This window comes from Heptranchias perlo, chromosome 25 (genome assembly GCF_035084215.1).
Source record: "Heptranchias perlo isolate sHepPer1 chromosome 25, sHepPer1.hap1, whole genome shotgun sequence".
In the NCBI taxonomy this organism is placed as follows: Eukaryota; Metazoa; Chordata; class Chondrichthyes; order Hexanchiformes; family Hexanchidae; genus Heptranchias; species Heptranchias perlo.
This window is the reverse complement of record NC_090349.1, coordinates 25,610,126-25,631,323: the sequence shown is the minus strand read 5'-3', so window position 1 is coordinate 25,631,323 and position 21,198 is coordinate 25,610,126. Positions and strand designations below refer to the sequence as shown.

The 21,198-nt window shown below is 40.2% G+C and overlaps 1 protein-coding gene across 1 annotated transcript in view; it reads left to right on the top strand.

The window, feature by feature from the left end:
- Nucleotides 1-21,198, top strand: part of setd1ba (SET domain containing 1B, histone lysine methyltransferase a) — a 116,082-nt gene that overhangs the window by 69,558 nt on the left and 25,326 nt on the right. Inside the window, exon 8 of the mRNA XM_068005800.1 lies at nucleotides 17,566-17,748. Within this exon, the coding sequence (XP_067861901.1) occupies nucleotides 17,566-17,748 (183 nt within the window). The remainder of the gene's footprint in view (nucleotides 1-17,565; nucleotides 17,749-21,198) is intronic.

Below are 21,198 nucleotides of genomic sequence, written 5' to 3'. Positions count from 1 at the left end.
GCGTATCACTATACCACACCAAGCTGCCTTAAATTTGGCACTGAGCGGCACTCATTTTTGACAACTTGCCTAGAGCGTCTGTTATCACTAAGTGGATGAGAAATGGAAACATCCTGTGGTGCGGGGAAGGTGTGCTCCTGAGGTTGATGATGTTTCGATGTGAAATGCGAAAAAGTACCATTAAATAGCATTTTCTCATCTGCATTGTTAAGTTTACGTTATTGATGATTTTGAAGAAAAAATTGTGTTTGTGCGTGAGTAAGAGAGCAGGGAGAGTTTTCACAGTCCTGTTATGCACTAGACCTGTCATAGAGATGCTAGTGTCATTAATGACAACTAGGCACTTAATTTTGTTGAACAGGAGGGGAAGGGAGCTGCTGCAGCATGAACCGTAAAAAGTTCTGAACTTAACTGACAGTTGGTTAAATCTATGTTAGGTCAAAAATAACATAAATTAAAATGTCTCTTTGAGATATTTCCTGTGTTATCAAATTTGTTTTCTGGTAGCTGTCGCTAGACTTCAAAATTATCGATACACAACGTGAAAAATCACACTTGAGCAACATCCTTTAATGTTGTGCAATACACTCTTTGTGAACTGATGAACTCAAATTGCAGCCATTACTAGCACCATCAATGACAAAATTGTTACCACCAGTACCTCACCTTGCTATTAACTAGCTAAAACTGCTCTCTCCAGACACGACCTGAGTTTAGGAAAAAAATCTATAATTGTATTGCTGGATGCTTTTCACAGTTTGCGTATGTATTGTGAAAATTGCACATACCCATCACTGTACTGAAATCCTAGTGACAATACTGCAGTCTTTACCAAAGTAATATCCACACAATAATACCACATGTGCAGAAAATGATTAAGTTTAAAAATAAATTGAATGACCCTTTACTGTGATGGTGAGTTATAGGAGTGCTGCTGCAAGTGTGAAAAGCCCATAACTTATTATGATCAGCTTTTGTGTAAGTCAGTTAACACCTGGTACTTAGTGTTGCTGGTGAAAAATCCTGTTGCTAAAACCTGAAGCAGATCCTCAAATTAATCCTGGGGCTCCATATGCTGTTGCTCCCCTTTTGCATATACCTGCTTTTGCAATATTAATCTTGTATCAATAGAACAAGCAAAACAACACAAAATAAAATGTGAAAAGTTAGGACGTAGGCTTCTCCAGCTGGCCAAGGTAGCTGCTCCTGATCTGTATGGTGTGGTTTGTATTGGAGCACATACTGTGCTGAGTGAAGTGGCTTGTTTCTGTCTCGAAAGAAGTCGATGACTAAATAAATAAATGTTCTTTTGTTTTTAATCACAAATTTTGCAAATTGTCTGACTTCATTTACAGTAAATTTATCTCAAAGCACAATATATGGAGGCAGAAATCCGCCTAGCGGAAAATGGGCGGTATTGTATCGGCCACTGTTATACTGATATTCAATTCCATTGACTGCAATGCAACTGGATATTGGGCAGGCGCCCAATGCAATTCCACCCACTCCGTACTACGTCCAAGACTAATTTCTACCTCATGGTGCCCTCTTTTTATTGGAGTAACAATCTTATGGAATGGCCGTTGTGTGCAGCTTCGAGTGGAGCAATTGGTATCGCTCTATTTGCAGGGTCTGAAGAATGGGGATTGCAGGAGGCATGCTAGACAGGTGTGTTTGCACTTCCCGAGATTAATGAGACCACGCCCTTGTGTTGCTATCACTGTTTTCCCAGATGTTTGTTCCTGAACAAATCGGATGAAACATATATGTGGAAACTAATCTACCCCAAAAAGGCAGACGTGGAACTTTGTAAACTCCTGCAAACCAATTCAGCAAAAGAGATTATTCTCTCAGTTACAGTCAAGTATTGCAGAATGCAAGTCTCCGATGCCTTGTTTACCCATACACCTTGATTTATCAACTTCCCTATGGAAAACAGCAATGAGTGAGTCCTTCTCTTTTACTGTCTGGCTGGAATCCGCAAAGCACAGGCCATTATTGATGGCACGAAAGTGGCCATACCAGCCCATACTCCCAGTGATATTTTCATGAATAGAAAGGGTTTCCACTCCATTGATGTGCAGCTAGTTTGTGACCACAGGTAACAAATCATATACATGAATACTCCCTACCATGGCAGTTGTCATGATTCATCATTTTACAGCAGTCCATGGTTCCATCACTATTTGAAGGGCCAGGAAAACTGGACAGATGGCTGCTGGGAGAGGTGCGGGTTGGAGGCTATCCACTTCAACCATGGCTCGCTTACTTCATTGACGAACCCAGGGACAAGAGGGGAATATAAATATAATGAGGTGCACACTGCTATCAGAGTTTGGGCTGAGTACACTGTTGGCATCTTGGAGTGATTGGGGGAATTCCTGCATTGCAGCCCAGCATGGGTATCCAAAATTATTGTAATTTACATAACTTCGCCTTGCGAAGGGATGTTACTATGTGGTAGTATACAGTGGAAGATATTTGCAGAAGATGACCCTGACTAAGAGCCAGAAGATATGTCTGCCCAAACAAGCAGCTAATCAGCCAGTGATATGGGAGTCTCTCACAGAAGAAGCTTTCATTTAATTGCATGAATTACTAAAGCACAACAGTCATTTGCACATGTACTCCACACCCTAACCAAAAAAAATTCACCCCCATTGCTCTGAGCCTAACATCAGGGTCTCTTAAGTTTTCTCTCTAATTACTTTAATCTGCCTCAATACAAATAAACACTCAGGATACCTTGGAGAATGAGTAATCCCCAATTTTATTTCCCATTACTTTGTGTGCTGTAATATATTTAGTTTGTATATAGTTCAGAGTGGTTAAGTAAAATGCAGCAGGCTGCAATAATTTTGGATACCTTTGCTGTGCTGTAATATATGGCACTGCTTCTCCTTGGTGATCATGTACTTCCTAACCTTCTGCTCCTTCTAAATGTTTCTCCAGTGGGAGGAGGAAGTGAGGTGGATAGCTATTGCATGCCATTGGCTGCCTTTAAGGATGAGGTGGCCTAGGTAGCTTCTTGTGCTGGGTAAGAAGAGGACTTTAATGTAAAGAAATGGTCCAAGGCACTTCACAAATAGGTGTAAGAAAAACAGATGCTAATCCAGCTAGGGAATGATTGGGAAGGGCGATCAAAGACCCAGTTAAAGATTCGGGTTTTGAGGAGGTTTGAAGATGGAGAGATTGAAAGTTTTTAAGGAGGAGGATTCAGAGTTGGACCAAGGTGACTGAACAACAGTATTGCAGGATGCTTCCTCACAACATAAACGGGACATTTTCACCAACCAAGGGTGAAGTTCCAAATCTCCCAAAATTACTTTTTGTTACAGGCCAGCAGCATGACAGCAACAAAGAAGTAAGAAATTGCATTTGCAAAAGCACTTTACCCTGTCTTTGGTACTTCCCATAGTGCTTTACCACCATTGGATTACTTTTTGAAGTGAGGTCACTATTGTTATCTGGGTAAACAATGTGTATTTCTGTGATGCTTCTCACAAAAAGAGACTTCACAAAGCACTTGACATTTGGGGTTTGTGGAGGGGGTGGGGGAAGGAGGATGATAAGAATTTGGTGAAGAGGAGTGGAGGTGAAGGCATGATCATAACAAAGGCTTTTAAGTAGGATTTTGATAGCAGGTAGGGAAGTAGCGATTTGAAGAGATTTTGTGAGAATTCCAGAGATGGGTGGTTGACTGAAGGAACAGTCAGTGGAACAAAGGTGGTAAGGAGCTGGAGTCAAAGAAGCAGAGGCCGCATACTACAATGTACAACTGAATGGGATCAGTTAGATAGGAAGTAGCAAGGATGTGGAGGGAATTCAAAGTGAACATGAGGATGTTATCAATTTGCTGGGATGCAGTAAGCTAGTTTGGGAGATGGGTCTGCTGGGCTCTGCAGGAGGAGACACAGGTCACAAAGTTCTGAATGTTTGTGCAGGGTGGAGGCAGGGAAACCGTCAAAGACAAAATTTAAGGCTTCAAACCTTAAAGCAATAAATGAGTGGATTAAGAGCTCAACAGTAGTGAGGAAGAGCTGACCACAGTATTCTGGAGATGAAAGAAAGTGGCTTGGCTCATGACCTCCCAGTGGCCAGAGAGACTACTCACTCTCCCTCCCCCAATGATCTGAGCCCTGACAAAAAAATGTGAGCTCTGACCCTGCAAACTAATATCTATATCCTAGTGTGATGAACTGTCTGTCCTCAATATATGTATCTGTATGTACTGTGTAACCTGCAAAGCAACACGAGTGACCCGAAGGTGAGTGTAAAATTCCTGTGCAGCCCAATAATAAAATAACATAAAACTTTTTGATTTGGAGGTGGTAGAAAGTATTCCATTCAATGGACCCAGTGAGCACAGTGTGACTCTGGGAACTCTCCAAAGATTGATGCTGAAAATCCTGCCTGAGTCCGACATGAGAACATATTGTTGAACTCCACCGAGGCCCTGTCACATGAACTTCCCCTTAAGCGTCCTAAAGATTGTACCGTAGACATGTGACAAAATAGAAGGAAGTGATTGTGTTTCAGAAGTTTATAAAAGAGAGAAGAAAATGAGAGCCTGAGTCTTTGCAAGAAAGGAGGAAGGGATTGCTCTGCCCAAAGCTGTCGTGTGAACAGTTTGTTTTGTTTCCTTGTACAATAGAATCTATTAGGAACATAGGAACAGGAGTAGGCCATTTAGCCCCTCGAGCCTGTTCTGCCATTCAGTGAGATCATGGCTGATCTGTGACCTAACTCCATATACCCGCCTTAGCCCCATAACCCTTAATACCTTTGGTTAACAAAAATCTATCAATCTCAGATTTAAAATTAACAATTGAGCTAGCATCAACTGCCGTTTGCGGAAGAGAGTTCCAAACTTCTACCACCCTTTGCACGTAGAAATGTTTCCTAACTTCACTCCTGAAAGTCCTGGCTCTAATTTTTAGGCTATGTCCCCAAGTCCTAGACTCCCCAACCAGTGGAAATAGTTTCTGTCTATCGACCCTATCAGTTCCCCTTAATATCTTGAAAACTTTGATCAAATCACTCCTTAATCTTCTAAATTCCAGGGAATACAATTCTAGTTTGTGTAATATCTCCTCGTAATTTAACCCTTGGAATCCAGGTATCATTGTAGTAAATCTACGCTACACTCCCTCCAAGGCCAATATATCCTCCCTGAGGGGTGATGCCCAGAACTGAACACAGTACTCCAGGTGTGGTCTAACCAGGGCTTTGTATAGCTGTAGCACAACTTCTACCCCTTTGTATTCTCATCCTCTAGATATAAAGGCCAGCATTCCATTAGCCTTTTTGATTATTTTCTGTACCTGTCTATGACATTTTAATGATCTATGTACATGGACCCCTAGATCACTTTGGACCTCCACTGTTTCGAGCTTTTCACATTTAGAAAGTACTGATTTATCCTTTTTGGGTCCAAAGGCACCTCACACTTGCCTACATTGAAATCCATTTGCCACAGTTTTACCCATTCACTTAATCTATTCATATCCCTCTGTAATTTTATGCTTACAATGCTGCCTATCTTTGTGTCATCGCCAACCTTGGATATGTGGCTCCCTATCCTGTCATCTAAGTTGTTAATAAATACAGTGACTAGTTGAAGCCCCAACACAGATCTCCGTGGGACACCACTAATCACATCCCGCCAATTTGAGTACCTGCCCATTAAACCTACTCTCTGTCTCCTGCTGCTCAGCCAATTTCCTAACCAGATCAATAATTTGCCCTCAATTCCATAAGCTTCAACCCCTAGCTAACAGTCTCTTATGAGGGACTTTATCGAATGCCTTCTGGAAGTCCTTATAAACAACATCTATTGAATATTAACTCTGTATAGAACTAACTTTTCTTAAAACTAGATGCCTCCTCTCATAAATGTTATGGTAATAATAAATATGACTCTCAAAATTATAGCATTCTTCCGGAGAGACAGCCTCAAAATTCAAAGTTAGTTTTAAGATTAATATTATTTGGCTCAGTGCAGGGATGTACCAGCATGCTTGTCATTGCAGGCTGAAGCCCATAATTCACCAATCTGTGAATGCCTGATATCAGTGAGGCTGCCTGGGGTACAGAGGGATTATCCACAGGTAAGAAGAGAGGGAAAGTCAAAGGGCATGATGTGTTTTGACAGGTAGTTGGTAGAAACGCCAGTGGTTGGTTTGTAAACAGAGTTCCCATAAATGCCAGCGATGAGAAATGGAAATCCCCTTGGCCTATGTCATCCCAACATATGAGCATTGCTGCTTCATGGCTAAAATGGTGGTTATAAAGGGCTGTATTTTTTAAAAAGTTACTATCCTCTCCACTCCAATAAAAACACTTACTAAGGAATCATTTAAGGTTATTGGTTTACTACTCCCAGTGCTATAACCCCTGCATAAAGTTTCCCTGTAAAAACATAATTTGTTGAGGAATGGTGTTTCAGTTACAAAAGTATAAATCTAGCCAGCTTAGCTTATTCAGGTTCTATACATTCCCTTAAATCTAATTCAGCCTTCAGAATTCACAGATTGTCAGATTTATGACTCTTGTACATTTAGCTGCTTTTGCACTGTGAATGCAGCTAACACGGGGAGACCCTGTCTCCCTCCATCGTTTGCACTCCGTAAGAAAGAGCTTCCATTTATATAGCATCTCAAAAGCATCTCAAAGCACTTTGTATGCAGTGAATTACTTTTTGAAGTACATTCACTGTTGTTACTTAAGCCAATGTGGCAAATCAATTCATCTTTTTTGTGTGGTGGTTGAGAGAAGAATGAAGGTCAGGACACTGGGAGAACTCTGCTCTTCTTTGAAAAGTGCCATAGGATCTTTAAAGTTCACGTGAATCACCAGATGATTTAATATCTCATCTGAAGATCAGCATTGTCAGAGTGCTCCTGACAATGTAGCACTCCTTCAGTACTGCACTGAATTGTCAACATAGATTATGTGCTCAAGTCCTGGAGTGAAGCTTGAACCCCAACTTTCTGACTCACAGATTAGAGTTAGCAGCTGAACCAACCTGACACTTACGGGGTGATTTTAAACCCCAAGAAACCTAAAAAAATTGTTAATGGTCACCATGTGAATTTGTTTAAAGTGAGCATTTACTTGGAACCAATTCATTTTATAGTACATGCTTAACGAATACCTTGATTGGCACAGGGGTGCTCCCATTTAAAGACTCCCACCCACCCCCACCCACCCCCAATTTTGCTGTAAAAGTATTTGTTGAGTTCTACACTATATGACTTTAAGGTGGAGAAGGAAGGTGTTGTGTAATAAACATTAGGTTTTGTATTGCAGTCAATAGCTGGTTAACATTGTAGACTACAGTATATTAGGTTGTAGAGAAGCGCAGGAGATGGAAGAGTTAGAGAGAGGGAAGGAAATGCACACAAGATAATTGGGATTCTCCTCCAAGCACAACTTGGATTCTCCACAAAGCACAACCTTGCTAGTGAGAAGAATTAGTTTTAAACGTGTCTTTGATTCTGGGTAATTGGTATGAAGTGCAGCATTTCACAAGGAGCACTCACAACCTGAGTGGAATACCTCCTCTCTGACAACAGCTGTCTCTGCAACTAATCCAAGTACACTTCATTAAAGAGACAACATTAAGAAGCACTAAATGGGATTGACACGGAATAGGTTTTTTAGTACAAATAGCATAATGGATTTTGTATTGTAGTATCTGGCAGTGTGGATCTATATTTTGGGGAGGCAAGGTTAAAGTCGTATTTTCCCTTCCTTTTTAAAAAAAAAATCCTCTCTGTCCTTGTATTCTTGTTGTTTTGGTGTTTTAGTGTAGGCAGTTGCTTCATGTCCAGGAAGCAGAAGTTTTGAGTGGAGGCAAGAGAGACGTGTCTGTGTTCCAACTCCTCCATGCACGAGGGAACAACTTATTGTGTAGCACTCCATCTAGTGTATGGCTGAGAAATGACCACTGATGCAGCTGAGGAAAGCAAGATTGATTACAGGGCAACTTCAGGAAGTGGTTCTGTAATACCAGCTCCTAGTCCATGTGCTGTCGAAATCATCCTGCTTTATATTGCATAGCACATTCTGCAAAACGTAGTTAAAATTGAAAACAACTACCATTTGGAAGCGTATACATGTATGGTCTTAAGGTCCTTGTTTTCAACTATTTAGATGGGGAAAGTTGCAAAACACTTTGCTGGCCTGTACAAGGTGGACATGAATGCTTCTGTTGTTCAGCTTGCCAGCGGTTTAAAAACCATGCTGCCTTCGACATTGCATCTACTTTGTGTTTGTTGTTGTCGGAGGCATCAACCAAAATCACCTCTTTCAAGGGTGCTCCAGTCACAGCAGTGCCATAGAATCATACAGCACAGAAGAGGACGATTCAGCCCATCGTGCCTGTCCGGGATCTTTAAAAGAGCTATCTGATTATTTCCACTTCCCTGATCTTTCCCCACAGCCCTGCAAATTTTTCCTTTTCAAGTATATATCCAATTTCCTTTTGAACGTTACTATTGAACTTGCTTCCACCATCCTTTCAGGCAGTTCATTCCAGATTGAGACAGATTGCTGCGTTTAAAAATAATTCTCCTCATGTTCCCCCCCCCCCCACCCCCGCCACTAGTTCTTTTGCCAATTACCTTAAATCTGTGTCCTCTGGTTAACGACCCTCCTGCCAGTGGAAACAGTTTCTCCATATCTACTCTATCAAAACCCTTCATAACTTTGAACAGTTCTATTAAATCTCCCCTTAACCTTCTCTACTCTAAAGAGAACAATTCTAGCCAATTTGTTAATATCACTGATTCAAATGGCAATGTAAATGCATTATGAATGAACAGAAGCCCTGGGACTTAAACTCATGGCATTATAGTTGGGAGTCAAGCATCTGAATTGCCCACCCATTGGGTACAAAGATGCTTCTTTTCTTGACAGTTTCATTTTTGGAGCTTTGCCAAGTTCCTGTACTCTAAAATCATAAAAGTACACACTTCCTGTCCGTCACTTCTCAGATGTTCAACACAGATCAGATGTCACACATTATCTAATCCTAATTTCTGTGTCACACTTTGTATTTAAAAAAAAGTTAGTATAAAGAAACAAAGGCAGTCATTTACATTGTAGAGATATACTCTCTGGGAACAGAAAATACTGTGAACATGATGTCTGCAGTCTCTTAATTGACCTACCCATAACAAAGACAGGATTCTGATCTCCAGCCTCAATAGTAAGCAACCCTTGAAATAGTTCACCCAGTGTTTACTTAACATGAATTAGACTTTATAAAGGAAAATAAAGAACTTGCATTTATATAGCATCTTTCACGACCCAAGGACGTCCCAAAATGCTTCACAGCCAATTAAGTATTTTTGAAGTGTAGTCACTGTTGTAATGCAAAGAAATACAGCAGCTAATTTGCACACAGCAAGGTCCCACAAACGGCAATGAGATTTGTAGCGTTAAAGGAATACACGCGCACGCACGCACGCACGCACATACATTGTGAAAAGATAGGTTTTGAGAATGTTTTTAAAGGTGAGCAAAAAGTGAAGAGTTGGAGGACTTTAGGGAGGAAGTTACAGAGGCACTCAAGGCTCTGCCACCAATGAGACGAATGGAAGGGCATGCACAAAAGCCCAGAGGCTGAGGACTGAAGGTTGCAGGGAGGATATAAGCCTGGAGAGGAGATAAGGACAAGACTATGGAGAGATTTGAAGATGAGGATTTTAAATTTAATGCATTCGGATCATGTTAGGTCAATGAGGACAGGGTTGATGGGCAAGTGGGAGTCAGTGTGAGACAGAAGATGGGTGGCTGTTGCATCCTATTACTCTGTTGAAATGTCTTGCAGTGCTTCACACAATGGGTTACTTTTGAAGTGCAGTGACTTTTTTATGTAAGCGAATGCAGCAGCCATTCTTTACCAGCAACATGCCATAAACAGCAATGAGATGAATAACCAGTTAATCTGTTTTTCTGGTGGTATTTGTGGAGCAAGGTTGGCCAGGACACCAGGAGAACTCTTTGCTCTTCAAATAGTCCACTGGCATCCATCGGAGTAGGTGAACTGGATATCAATTTAACCTCTCACCTGAAGAAAGGCACTTCTAATGATGCATCTCTTCCTCAGTACTACACTGGAATGATCCTAGATTATGTTTTTATGTTCCAGTGTAGGACTTGAACCCACAACCTTTTGACTCACAAGCTACCACCTGAACCAAGCTTGTTGTTCTCCCAGTGATTTTTAATAAAGTGTATTCCTATGCTCTAGGAAAAATTGTTCTTGCACTGTTATACTTCAGTAATGTGGCAGTACACTCCTTACGTGAAACTCTTAATTCGTCACCTCACACTGCTCCCATTGCAGCAACCGGTGGCAAACCTGAAACTGCCAATACTTTACCCCAATGTCATACAGAGTAATAAATTGGAAAAAAGGTGATTTTGAGGGGATGAGGATGGAACTAGGAAAAAATTACTGGCAAACAAAGAAATAGAACAGCAGTGGGAAACATTTAAAATGGTAATCAATAGAGTCCAGGAGAAATATATCCCATGAAAAAGTAAGAACAAACTAGCCAGTAATAATACACCAAGGATGAATAAAGAAATAAGGGCAAAATTGAAACTAAAGAAAAAGGCATAAACTAAGTACATAAACAACAAAGGAGAGGATGACAATAGGGAATATGAAAAGGTTAGGAAATAAGTCAAAAAAACAATGAGGAAGGCAAAAAGAAACCACAAAATGAAATCAAGGAATATAAAAAATAAATAAAGTATTCTACAGACACATAAATAACAAATGAAAAATCAGGATAGGGATACACACGATAAACTCACAGGCAACGACAGTGAAATGGCAGAAATATTAAATCATTACTTTGCTTTGGTATTTACCAAGGAGACTGATATGGTAGGCATGACATTAGAAGAAGATACATCAAAAAAGATGTGACGACACTTAAGATAGAAAGGGGGAAGATAATTGATAAACTAATTAAACTTAGAGAGGATAAGACTCCAGGTTCGGATGGATTGCATCCGCACATATTAAAAGAAGATAGGGAAGAGATAGCAGAGGCACTGTTTAACATATATATATAAAAATTCATTAGAAATGGGAATAGTGCCAGAGGACTGGCGGACAGCTAATGTGATTCCTATATTTAAAAAGGGAGATAGAACCAGTCTAGGGATCCATAGACCAATTAGCTCAATGTCGGTGATGGGAAAGACAATGGAATCCATACTCAAAGATGTAATAGAGAAACATCTAGAAACCAAAAATACAATAATGAATAGTCGGCATGAATTTCAAAAGGGAAGGCCATGCTTGAAAACCTCATTGAATTCTTTGAAGAAGTAACAGAAAGTGTAGAAAAGGGCAATGTAGTAGATGCAATATATTTGGATTTTCAAAAGGCCTTCAATAAGGCACTGCATAGTAGACTTGTGACTAGAGTCAGAGGACAGGTAGCAGAATGGATAGCAAGCTGGCTACAAAACAGAAAACAGAGAGTAGGGGTTAGGGGTCGCTTCTCAAACTGGCAAAAGGTAGGAAGTGGTATTCCACAAGGATCAGTGCTGGGACCACTGTTGTTCACCATATACATAAACGCGAGACTTGGACTCGGGAATCGGAAGTACAATTTCAAAATTTGCGGACATCATCAAATTGGGAGGTATAGTTAATACTGAGGAGGACTGCGACAAAATACAGGTAGACGTTAATAAACTTGCAGAATGGGCATATAATTGGCAAATTAATTGCAATATAGATAAGTATGAGGTGGTACATTTTGGTAGGAATAATAAGGAGGCCACATACTCCTTGGAAAATAAGAGTCTAAATGGGGTAGAGGAGCAAAGGGATTTAGGGGTACATTTACACAAATCACTAAAAGTAGTGATGCAGGTTAATAAGACCATTTTAAAATAAGGCAAACCAAGCACTGGGGGTTCATTTCTAGATGGATAGAATTAAAAAGCAGAGAAGTTATGCTAAACTTGTACAGAACCTTAGTGAGGCCTCACTTGGAGTACTGCAAACAGTTCTAGTCTCCACACATGTAAAAAGGATATAGAGGCACTGGAGAAGGTGCAAGAGAGATTTACTAGGATGATACCAGAAATGAGAGGTTCTACTTATTGGGAAAGATTGAATAGGCTGGGGCTCTTTTCTCTAGAAAAGCGAAGATTGAGGGGTGACCTGATGGAGGTCTTTAAGATTATGAAAGGATTTTTAAAAAATTCGTTCATGGGATGTGGGCGTTGCTGGCAAGGCCAGCATTTATTGCCCATCCCTAATTGCCCTTGAGAAGGTGGTGGTGAGCCGCCTCCTTGAACCGCTGCAGTCCGTTTGGTAAAGGTTCTCCCACCGTGCTGTTAGGTAGAGAGTTCCAGGATTTTGACTCAGCGACGATGAAGGAACAGCGATATATTTCCAAGTCGGGACGGTGTGTGACTTGGAGGGGAACGTGCAGGTGGTGTTGTTCCCATGTGCCTGCTGCCCTTGTCCTTCTAGGTGGTAGAGGTCGCAAGTTTGGGAGGTGCTGTCAAAGAAGCCTTGGCGAGTTGCTGCAGTGCGTCCTGTGGATGGTACACACTGCAGCCACGGTGCGCCGGTGGTGAAGGGAGTGAATGTTTAGGGTGGTGGATGGGGTGCCAATCAAGCGGGCTGCTTTGTCCTGGATGGTGTCAAGCTTCTGGAGTGTTGTTGGAGCTGCACTCATCCAGGCAAGTGGAGAGTATTCCATCACACTCCTGACTTGTGTCTTGTAGATGGTTTGATAGGGTAGACGTAGAGAAGATGTTGCCACTTGCCGGGGAGACCAGAACTAGGGGCCACAAATACAGATTAGTCACTAACAAATCCAGTAGGGAATTCAGGAGAAACTTCTTCACCCAGAGAGTGATAAGAATGTGGAACTCTCCACCACAAGGAGTAGTTGAGGCGACCAGCTTAAGGGGAAGCTGGATAAACATGTGAGGGAGAAGGGAATAGAAGGATATGTTGATCGGGTTAGGTAAAGAAGGGTGGGAGGAGGTTCACGTGGACCATAAACACCAGCATAAACCTGTTGAGCTGAATAGCCTGTTTCTGTGCTGTACATTCTTTGTAACTCAAAATGCTCTGTTTAAACACAATCCAAGAAGCATGAAATCCGTACTTTCACAGCTAAGTGTTTTTCATACTTCAAGTCTACATCATGGGGATAATTTTTCAAGGATACACTGGAGGCTGGGAATCTCTCCTGGCAGCAATATGTACTTCAGTAAAATTATCCCCCCTGTGTGAAAATATGACATGCTAACTATATGCTTTACTGAAATGCTCATGAAAGAACTGCCCAGTGATTTTGTTCCTTTTACTACTTCTAATCAAAAATGTTGTTTCTTTAGAATTTTAGGCTTCATTTACATGTGGAAGGTTCTGGAACCCTGTTCAAACTAAAACATTCTGCTTTTAAACAGTGTTAGTCAGAAACAGGTAATATTATGGAGTCTGCAGATCAGACACGAAATGTAAGTGCGTCAGGCCAAAGGTCTTATCGTCTCATTTGAATTATGTTATAAGGTCTTTTACACTTAAATTTTCCTTGTTTTTATAGACAGCAAGGTGAGATTGGCGGGGGGGGGGGGAAAAGAAAGTTCACTTGACTGTGCTTGGATGCTGATGTCCTAATTTTAGATTTGATTGTTGCTCCTTTACGCTTTATATAGAAGAGAGATCTGATGTAAATGTTTTACCTGTACGTTATTGAAGTGCTGTACTAAACTGGTTTATCTATTTGAATCTGTTTTTTCCTCAGCTTCTCATTATATCCAATGCCCTCACATCATCTAACCTAGCTCTTTTCTTGAATGTTATTTCTCTGTCAGTCAGCGTGATGATCCCCAAGTGTGTGCACTACTGATGTGTGATTATGCTTGTGAGGTTGTGAATCTGTGTGCAACCATACAATCAACCTGATAACATCAAAAAATAAGCAAAACTATTCATTCAACTGAGTCAGCTTTAGAATTCATTTCAGCGTGCTCGTTCATCTTTAGGGATAATGCAATTTAAATTGCTACAAGAAATAGCCTCAACATGAACTTTGTATGTAGTAAAGATAATTCAGTTTTACCATGTACACTGATGTCTCTCTCCTCTGAGCAACGTGTGCAGAGTAGCATTGGCTGGCCATGTGTTGAGCAGTTTAAATGTCTTTGGATATTGCCCTAATAGCCTTACAGATTAATGATTTTAATTTGTTTTCACTGAATTATCAGAGTATAATATGTGCCTAAAGGATTATAACAGTGCTGAGTTGAATGTTGATCGAACACTGAGCCTCCCATTGGTTCTGCAGATTTCAAGCAACTTATATACTTCAGGATGTGGAGATGCCGGTGATGGACTGGGGTGGACAAATGTAAGGAATTTTACAACACCAGGTTATAGTCCAACAATTTTATTTTAAAATCACAAGCTTTCGGAGATTATCCCCTTCGTCAGGTGAGTGAATGGAGCCATTCACTCACCTGACGAAGGGGATAATCTCCGAAAGCTTGTGATTTTAAAATAAAATTGTTGGACTATAACCTGGTGTTGTAAGATTCCTTACATTTATATACTTCAGGGGCTCATTGGGAAATTCATAAGTAATACTTTCAGCTCTAGCCAGACGTATTCTTGTGTAGATCTCGGAGTTTTCTCTGTGCATGATCTTCTGCATGTTGAGGTTGATTAATTCTGCTGTTGCTACTGGCAAAATGCTTTCCATTAAAGCGGGCATATAGGTTGCACTGGTATAAAATTGCTCTCGTAAGTTACACAACCCGGAATTGCAGGTAATAAAATCACCAGATTTGTTGGTATATAAAATTATCATTTCATGTACAGTAGTGCCAGCACTTTATTTTAAAAAAAAATGTAATTTTAGAATTCTTCGTTTTCATTCAGAGTGATGGTCTAGAGCAGACATCAATGTGGGGAACATTAGTGCTGGGGAATGGAACAACCTCTAATTTGGAGACCTAGGGCTGGATTTTCCTGTGAAAATAATGGCGAGGCTAAAGGGGCTCACCATTATTTCTGTGCAAATGGTAGAACAACTTCCGGCATGCGCAGTTAAACGCGGAAATCCGGAAGTTGCTGTACTGGATGCGACCCTCCTCCATAAGCAGCGTGAGAACGGCATCTCGCTAGCTGGCTCGCCATTCAAATGAATGGAACGGTGTGAAGTTCCTGCACTGACCTGATGGATACGAACTAATCACGCCAAAAAAAGGTACTTCAAGTCATTTTAAGTCCAAGCACCCCTGTTTACAGCGTGGTAAGTCTCAATGACTGCCAAACAACCCCTCTGGCACTGAACATTAACTTTTACAAGTGGGGAGTCTCATTCCTTCAGATTTTAATTGTTGGACATTTTTAAAAAAAAAGTTAAATAAAAAAAATTCTTACCTTTTTTTAAACTTTTTCTTTCTGTCTCCTTTATCTCCTGTCTCTTAATTCAATATTTCTCTTTATTTCGCTTTCTGTACCTGACTTGACATTGAGTTCACTATTCCAATTTACAATTCCTGGTTCAGTCTCTGGTTCAGGGGATACATAGTTGCTTGCCCAATTCATGCAGGTCCCAGATGCCCTGTAGAGGGCGCTGCTTTTGGATTGAACGCCTCATGAGAGGAACACGCCATGCAAAAGCCCATGAAAAGTCTATGGGCAAGTGCAAGTGCAAGTCTAACTAACGGCGGGTTAGACTCCCTCTACATGTCTCCAACAATGTGCCTATTCCCTAACCTCAAAAGATCACTGTGTGGTATTTTTCCATTTCCTGTACCAGCCATTCTGTGACCTCTGTGAATGAGGCTGTCAGTTGGAGGCAGCTTGTTCTGTCGCCCATGCTGGTAAGTGGGCTGAGACTGTCTCAAACTCATTTCATACAGGACTCCTTTTAGCTAGCAGAGAAGACTTTAATCCAATTAGTTGGTTGGATTTCTACCCAGGTCCCAGAAGTAAATCTGGATATATTTCCATTGTAACATTTATGTGGTTTACTCTGGTCCACCAAAATGTACTGCTTTTTGGTGTTTGTTGTCTTATTTAAACATATAACTGGTATGTACAGTTATCATCCATTAATGATTCCTAATTAATAAATGAAAAATGATTTGCTTATTTTATTTAGTTCATTTTGCCATGTAGTTTCTGTGTCAAACATTATAACCAGTTTCTAGAAATGTACAAATCAATTGTGGTAATTTTGTGAATGCTGCTAGATTTGTGATAAAACATAGTACAGTGAGATTTAAAAAAATAGAGTTGGATGAACAATTTCACACAAATACACACAGTGAAAATGTGGAATTCTGAACCAAGCCATCACCAAGCACATTGAGAGTTGATTCAGTTGAAACATTCAATAAGGAGTTGACAAGTTCCTAGTACAATAAAGATTAGAAGAATGTGGACTTGGTGCTGAAGCAGGGGGCATAAAATGGCCTGTTCGGTCTTTTTAACAACAGTCTGAAAGAGTGCAGGAGCTGGAAGAGCCGATCAGCCTTTTCTCATTTTATGTTCTGGATGGTTCTTGTAGCAGTTCATAAGTATCCCTGGATTCAGTTTTACTGAATGTTTTCTTACTGTGTGTAAAGCAGTTTATATTTCCAGTGTAGAGTTTATAACAAAGGAACTCAAGAAAAATGATCTGGAAATTAGATTCTGTTCACAATCGAGCATTGTTTGGGAAGGAGGTAAAAGCACATTGACTGCCAAAGATTTCCCAGTAACTAAATCAGGGGAAAAAATGCAAAATGCCACTTAATCACATTAACAATAGGGTACGGTAGTGTAGTGGTTATGTTACTGGACTAATAATCCAGAGAACGTGAGTTCAGATCCCACCATGGCAGTTGTGAGAATTTGAATTCAGTTTAAAAAATCTGGAAATAAAAAGCTGGTATCAATAAAAGTGGCCATGAAGATATTGGATTGTCGTAAAAACCCAGCCGGTTCACTAATGTCCTTTAGGGAAGGAAACGTGCTGTCCTTACCCAACCTGGCCATTATGTGACTCCAGTGCCACACCAATGTGATTTACTCCTAACTGGCTTGCAAGCCACTTCAGAGGGCACTCAGTTTATCAAACCGCTAGAAAGAGTAAATTAGGATCGACCACTAGCCTTCGACTCAGGACATAATGAAGGCACATCCAGCCGAGCCGACCCTGCAAGTTCATCCTCGCTAACATCTGCAGACTGGTGTCAAAAGATGGGAGAACTGTCCCACAGCAGCAGTCTGACCATATCGATCAGCTTATGTCCTGTGCAAATGGTCATGTGCAAATTCTGGTTTTAGCAGATTGAAACTTCAGTACATGCTCACCTTCATTTTATTGGAAGCAGAAACTGCATCAAGTGAGTTGTGTTGGTAATATTGATAGTGTTTACTTCTTCAGATTATAATATGCTTCCTTAATTTCAGAATAAATTCACATTCAACCCCAGAATTTTCATTTGGTTTTGGTTCTCAGTCCTGTATTTTTGTGTAATTTTAAAAAAATTCACAATCTCCTCCCACAGGCTTCACAGACACCAATAAAATCTGCAGATCAAAGTAAAGATGAGGAGAGACCAAAGCCTAAAGAACCAGCTCCAGCGTCAACATGTCTGCTCGAGAACTGGCCCAAAGGAGAAGGGCTTGGCTATGAAGGCATAGGACTGGGCATGGGTCTGAGGGGTGCAATCCGATTACCATCCTTTAAGGTGAGGGAAACAAAGCATCTCCAGAGGACAAAAGTGTTTTTATCAATATCATGATGATTTTCAATATCAAGATAAAATATTTTTGGTGCATGACTTCTCTTAATTCCAATGCTTGAAGAGTTTGTAAAATTCTAAGTTGAAGAAAATGCTTTCACGCAATATTGGAAAATAAATTGTGCTGTTTTTTTTTAGTAACAGCTGCTTAGAGCAGGGATTTTCAACCAGGGTCCCTGGAGAGACTATGTAGAGTCTTCAAGATTGCATTGTATTTTTTGTGTGTGATGTAACTGCTTAACATGGCAGTGGTGAAACGTCTCCTTTAGCTTCAAAATATCCAATTAGTCAATTCATCTCATGCCAGAACTGACACTAAAAAAATTTGAGTATACATGTGCCTTGTTCACTGTTGTCTAATCAGATAATAGATTTCCATACAAATGTTGCCAGATTCCATTGTTGCAAAGTTTCAGATTATAGTGTTGTGTTAAATTATTCTCATGGCTCCTCTGACAGGATTGATAGGTTGACCCCCCCCACCCAACCCTCCCACCCACCAAATGTAGCATCTTTATCGAACATTTGAAGCTGCTTTTACACTGATGTTGATGGGGTGTTTGTGACGCTGGTTCTCAAATGTGTAGATGGCAGCAACCCCAGTATACAAATGCCGATTCATTAAATTTGGTTGTCACAAAGACCCAGTTGAAAAAAAGGAGGCCTTCCTGACATAAATTAAGTGAACCCGGCAGTTTTACAATGGGGTTGCCACTGGCTACTTGAGGCTTGTGCTTTGGGAACCAGCAGCAGTGACTTTAAAGGCACTTTTTTTATTTCAGCACTGGTATCAGGAGAGCGATATTCCAGCTTCCCAGAACTTCTCTCGGTCCCCATTACACATCCACCTGTTATCGTTCTCCATCAGAATGGTTGCCCACAAATCCAATGACAGCTCTTAAGACTCACAAAAGTCGTTTTTTTGTGCCTCTGGAAGTCGACGAGTTTATTTTACTAACTACACCATGGCGGAAAAGAACTGCATGTTTGCTCTCAGCTCCAGTTTACAAACATGAAAGCGTTTTATGGTGCTACTACCTGGAATTCCAACTTCAGCATCTGACTGGTGAAGTAAATTAGGTGGTGCTGCTGTTCCCAGACAGTCCAAAATGCACCAAAGTAGATGGTCTCCACAAGCCCTTCTGGAGATGGCACTAATGCTGATGGGGATATAAACACACAGGATTTTGCTGCCTGGGGCCAAAGTAGCCATGTGCTCTGGTCCCTGCACTGGCCAGCAAAACACTTTTGAGCTCAATAGACAATACTTTCCCCAGGCACTGGACAAAGTGCAAGGGCCAGAACCACATCATGCACAGATGTTTCTCTGTTATATTGGCTGCTATGGTATCTTCGCTAGAATACAAACTGGCCAGTTTCCATAGCACAGGGGTCCTCAAGTGTTACTGTTACTCAAAGTGGTTTTGCAATACAGTCTTTTTTAAAGAAAATAATATACACAGATTGTTTGTTTGTTTCTTTATGGAAAATATTTTGTAGAACAGACCCAAAGAACATGAGATTTGCTAAAGAAAAGCTATGACAGAATAAAATGTCTGGAAAAAGTACATCTCATTCAGTATATTACCAAGGTCAGTCAGCACTGATGCCATTTTTTGGAACATCCCATCCAAATTCCTATTTTGTAACACTGCCAATAACCAGGAATTTCCATACTGGACAACAAATACTCACGGACTTCTGAGTATGAGCCCATCTAGGTTTCAAAAAAAGTTAACAAAAACCCCAAACCTTTAACAGAATGGTTGTCGTGGCATGGTCTTTTCAATAAGGTTAGACTTTAATTAGATTTAATTATTGTGCTGCTTATACATAGCACTATCTGAATATCGCGTTAATTAAGCAATTTGAATGCAATATGATTGAAGAGTCTGCAGTGGACTCCCATTCTACTGCCATGTTGAATATAAAAGCCAACCGTTAGGCATGCTCTTTGGAGACTCTATTCCAACAGAAACCCTGACATGAAACTAGTTTTAAAGCAATAAAATTTAGCAGACTCGCCGAAGCTGATAAATATTTCAGCAGAGAAGCTGCAGTGCAATTTCCTGTAACAACAACTCTTAAAACACAAAAGAAAATTCAAACGCTCCAACTATTGTACAAAATGATCAGTCAATCTGTTGGTGCTCCATTCGTACCTTATATCTGCCAATGTTCTTGACTTGCAGCAGTTTCCAATATTTTCTAGTTCCTGTATTACAGTGCCATCTAAAATATTGCAATGTGAAATTCCTAAAGATTGTAATCTCACTCCTTAAAAATTTCCAAAGTCGGCAACTATAGTTAATGTAAACCATCACAGATTGCTAAATAATTTAAACTCTTACCGTGAAGTCATGTTACGAAAATGAAACTTCCATTTGGAACATGATCCAGACATCTGAGCTTTTCCAAGTCCCATTTCAGGGAAACCTTGCTAAAACTGTTGTTATAATCATCAAAGTATTTCACAATGTAAATGCAGCTAGACAAAAGCTAGAATCCAGCAGTTTTACATTTGGTCTGGAGTTCAGTTCATTCAAGCAGTAATGGTACTTTGTTTAGATGGATTTAAACCCAGTTCACTCATAAAAGTCTTACTCACAACCCCTTAACTCAAAAAGAGAAGTAAACTCCTTATAAAGAATATTTGCATCGTACTCAATTAAGGGCTTTTCGAAATTAACCTTTAAACTGTTTGCAGGTGCAGGATAATTCTTGTCCTCTTGGCACGGCCACTGTGAAGTTGAAATAAACAATAATAGTACAGAATAAAGATCCTTTAACATTACAAATGGCTTCATTCCTAATAATTGTAAAGTAAAATAAGCACTTAAATACAATTTTAATTTATAGTTTTTAAAAAAAAATTAAAAGTTTATCAGCAGTCTCGACCCATTTTTTTTTGAACCTAGCATTTTTTTGTACCTAATCTATCTTTTTTTGTGCTTTCTTTTTTCTTCAGAAAGTAACTTTAAATTTATGTTCTTGTCTCCTGGTTTCCACCATTCATTTTGGATGCTGCAGAAACTTAAAGAAAAAATGCATTTTCAATGGCTGGGCACCAGTTTTATTGCCCATTTTTCCATCCAATCAAAAGCCAAGATTGACATGGTCATATCATTCATGCAATTAGGTCAAAACACGTCAAATGCGAAAGATGCTCTGCCAAGGTAGCATACCTGTCGGTGATTTGTGTAAACCTGGCCATAGTACTGCAAGAGTTAATTCTGTTTCTCCATCTATGTAGTCCTGGATTCACAGTCTTAATCAATGTTTTTACCACCATTGAGAGTCTCCATGAAGCAGCACATTAAAGATTCATTTACTTGTGAGGAAGACTTTTTAACAACAAGCCAGTTTGAATCTGGGACAAATTTAGACTGTTCAGGT